General features: G+C 39.4%; 1 protein-coding gene across 1 annotated transcript; it reads right to left on the reverse strand.

The window, feature by feature from the left end:
- Nucleotides 1–738: 738 nt before the first annotated feature.
- LOC121963166 (sodium- and chloride-dependent GABA transporter 2-like) lies at nucleotides 739–3,747 on the reverse strand (the record flags this gene model as incomplete). Its single annotated transcript, XM_042513493.1, has 6 exons — nucleotides 739–841; nucleotides 959–1,096; nucleotides 1,253–1,365; nucleotides 2,610–2,734; nucleotides 2,951–3,054; nucleotides 3,613–3,747. Coding segments are annotated over 6 exons (718 nt in total), but the record flags the coding sequence as incomplete, so codon positions are not given.
- Between the last annotated feature and the right edge of the window lie 89 nt (nucleotides 3,748–3,836).

Genomic DNA, 3,836 nt, shown 5'->3' on the forward strand with positions numbered 1-3,836 from the left:
TTGAGATATTGCATTCAAAAGAATTGTATGGACAGGATCACAGTGACCTTGTCTTTTACCAAATTCCAGGCAATTCATCCTTGACTTAAAGTGGATGTTTGTGCCAGATCTGAAGAAATTGCATCAAGATGTTTTTGAGATACTGCATTTACAAATATTGTGTTCAGGACAATAAGACAGACTCAAAGTCACAGTGATGTTGACCTTTGACCGCCAAATTCTAATCAGTTCATTGATGCATCTAAGTGAACATTTGTGCCAAAGGGATTTCCTCAAGATGTTTTTGAGATACTGTCTTCACAAAAATACAACAGACACAAGGTCTTTGTGACCTTTGACCTCCAAAATCTAACCACTTCATTTTTGAGTCCAAGTGGGCGTTTGTGCCAAATTTGAAAAAAAATTATCTTAAAGCATTTCTGAAATATTGCATACACAAGAATGAGATAGATGAGGTCTCAGATGAGGTGACTTTGACCTTTGATCATCAAATTCTAATCATTTCATCACTGACTTTGAAGTTGACATTTGTGCCAAATTTGAAAACATTCCCTGGTGTTCTTGAAACATCATGAGTGAGAATGAGACCAAAGCAAGGTAACGGTTTTATTATGCTTCTGTAATGTGGCCAGAAGTATAATAAAACCATGAGGGGAGTATGAGGATGAAAAAACAACATTGAGAGGAGAGGAAGAAAGAAAATAGAGGGGAAAAGGAGAGATGAGTTGGGATTTGTACCGTAAACCCAGCCGATAGCTAGAGACTGGAACATGGCGAGAAGCAGCAGACTGGCTCCACTGCAGGCAAACTGGTCATAAATGTTGAAGACATAGAGACCGATCTGCAAGTGGACACAAACAAAAAAAAAAACTCTTATTCCATACAATAAAAGGGTAGAGGATCATGTCATATTAGAAAAATCTCACACACAAATCAGTCCGTCCTGAGTGTGACTTACCGGCGTGACCATGACCAGTCCTACAAGGAAGCAAACGGCACAGATGAACAGCAGCAGCAGCTCTCTGCGATGGCCTCGTCGGATCAGGTGTGGGAACAGGTCGGTCAATGACGTCATCAAGGACTCCAAACTCACAAACTGGATGACAGAGCGGAGATAGGGTAAGTGTGTGTGTGCTATTACACATCGATGACATCACAAATGATTCAGCAGAGCGTGTGTTTGTATGTGTTTGTGTGTGTGTGTGTGTGTTTGTGTGTGTTTGCATGTGCGTGTGTGTGTGTGTGTCTGCACCTGTGTGTCCAGCCCGAGCATGATGATCATGAGGAAGAAGCAGACGGCCCAGAGTTGGGGTACAGGCATCATGGCTACAGCTCTTGGGTAGGCAATGAAGACAAGGCCAGGCCCTGAGAGGATTACCAAAAATTTGATGAGTAAAGTAAATATTCTTCAAAAATGAAAACTGAGCTTTGGCCACCAAAATGTAATCAGTTTATCATCGAGTCCAAGTGGACATTTGTGCCAAATTTGAAGAAATTCCCTCAAAGTGTTCTTGAGATATTAAGTTCACAAGAATCAGACAGATGCAAGGTCACAATGGCCTTGACCTTTGACCACCAATTCTAATCAATTCATCATTGAGTCCAAGTGGAGGTTTGTGCCAAATTTGAAGAAATTCCTTCAAGGCGTTTTTTTTAGACATCACATTCACAAAAATGGGAAAGATGTGGTCACAGTCACTTCCCCTTTAAATGTGACCACTAAAATCTAATCAGATCATGATGTCAAATGGATGTTTGCGCCAAATTTAAAGGTGTTTTTGAGACATCATGTTCACAAGGATGAGGCAAATGAGGTCAGAGTGACTTGACCTTTGACCTTGACTTTTGACCACCAAACTCTTATCAGTTTGTCATGGAGTCAAAGTAGAGGTTTGTGCCAAATTTAGAGAAATTCCCTCAAGGCATTTTTGAGATATTGCCTTTACAAGAATGGGATAGGCAAAGTAAAAACATCATGACTCCAGCCACAAATATCATCGGCACGGAGGCACAAAAAATATATATAACCAATTATAGCCAAAATATGTATACAAAAAAACCCTTTATTTTGAGCACAGTGAGGTTGCAAATCATTAGATGTTTTGGAGGCTTTTTAAAAAAAAACAACATAAAGAAAAACATAATTATCAATATTTGTCAATATTTGCTATTTTAGAATAAAGCTGGCATTTCTATATGTATTTTGTTATTGTCAACACATCCCATGAATTGGTTTGTCCATCAATAATTTCCAACTTCCCTACTTCGTTTGTGGCACTCTGCTCCAAGTCCATTAATTCCTAATGACAGCACAAATCTTTAAAAACAGATCATGCATATTCAATAAAACTTTTTAAGTAATAAAGCAGCTGGGCACTGTAGGTATTACAGGAGTCAACTATGCATTTCTTGGGGACTATTTTCAGCTGCAGACATCAATGAAACTCTATGGAACAGAGGAATAAGAGATTTCAGGCTTTGGTTACATAGACAATACTTGTTAGTAGGACCAGCGGATCAATACAGCAGTGAATTAATTCTTTCGCTTAAGTTTTAGCTTCCCATGTCTGCAGAGGACGACATGGAAAGCACCTCAGTCTCTGTTTCACCTGACTGTGCCACGTCTGCAATGTCCACGCCCTGCTCCTCAGCCATGAAGCCCAGCACCGAGAAGATGGCAAAACCTGCTATGAAACTGGTCAAGCTGTTCAGGAGGCACAGACGGAAAGAATCCCTGAAAGGTCGTGCAAAAAAAAGCATATTTAGTTAAGCGTTATAGCGAAAGACAGCTTGATGAATTACATGTATACATATATGTATTGAGTAATTTATATACAAATAGTCATTTGGGAGGTGTGAAGTATTTAGCTAAAGGTGTGGCCATATCTGTTTTCTCTGCCATTCAAGTCATTCATTATGGAAGTGGAAAATGGTCAACAAAAGGTCTCACTTGTAACAGTCGTTGTCATATTTGTTATAACTGCCGAGGGCTACGAGAGATCCCAAACAGATTCCATATGAGAAAAATATCTGGGTACCTGCATCCATCCATACCTATAGAGAGAAAGACGAAAAATTAAGACAGATGAGAAGCAACAAGAGCAAACTGCATGTTAGTGAATTTGCTGGGTGTGATATCCTGCATTTAATCAGAAACTTAAAGTGCAAAAAAGTTTGCAGATTTACGTTTAACTTAACTTTAACTTCGTTCATTATTGAATCCAAGGATACGTTTGTGCCAAATTTAAGAAAATTCTCTTAAGGCCCAATTGAGATATCGCATTCACAAGAATGAAATAGACGTAAGATCACTGTGACCTTTGACCTTTGACAAAAAAATTCTTGCAAGTTTATTGGTGAGTCCAAGTGGACGTTTGTGCCAAATTTGAAGTAATTTCATCAAGATGTTCTTGAGATATGATGTTTACAAGAATGAGATGGTTGCAAGGTCACAGTGATTTCTGACCATCAAATCTTTTCACTAATCTATTCTAACTGGATGTTTGTGCCAAAGCTGAATAACTTACAATAATCATCACCAGTGGCAACAGCTAAAATGGCGATTTTGAGGCTAGACCAGTCTTTAGTGTGTATGTGTTTGTGCTTTTGTACCTGTGGGTCTGCCAGGCGGATGTGATTGGGTTTGAGGTAGTAGATGATGCCCTGGGTCGCTCCAGGCAGAGTGACACCGCGTACCAGCAGCACAAACAGCATGACATACGGGAAGGTGGCTGTTAGATACACCACCTAAAATGTACACAAAGTGCAGGGAAGTGGAACAAAATCACTGCGGTGCCCAGCGCTTTATTATTTAATTACTTATTAATTAATTTATT

The sequence above is a fragment of the Plectropomus leopardus genome, unplaced genomic scaffold, assembly GCF_008729295.1.
Source record: "Plectropomus leopardus isolate mb unplaced genomic scaffold, YSFRI_Pleo_2.0 unplaced_scaffold10201, whole genome shotgun sequence".
NCBI classification, from domain to species: domain Eukaryota; kingdom Metazoa; phylum Chordata; class Actinopteri; order Perciformes; family Serranidae; genus Plectropomus; species Plectropomus leopardus.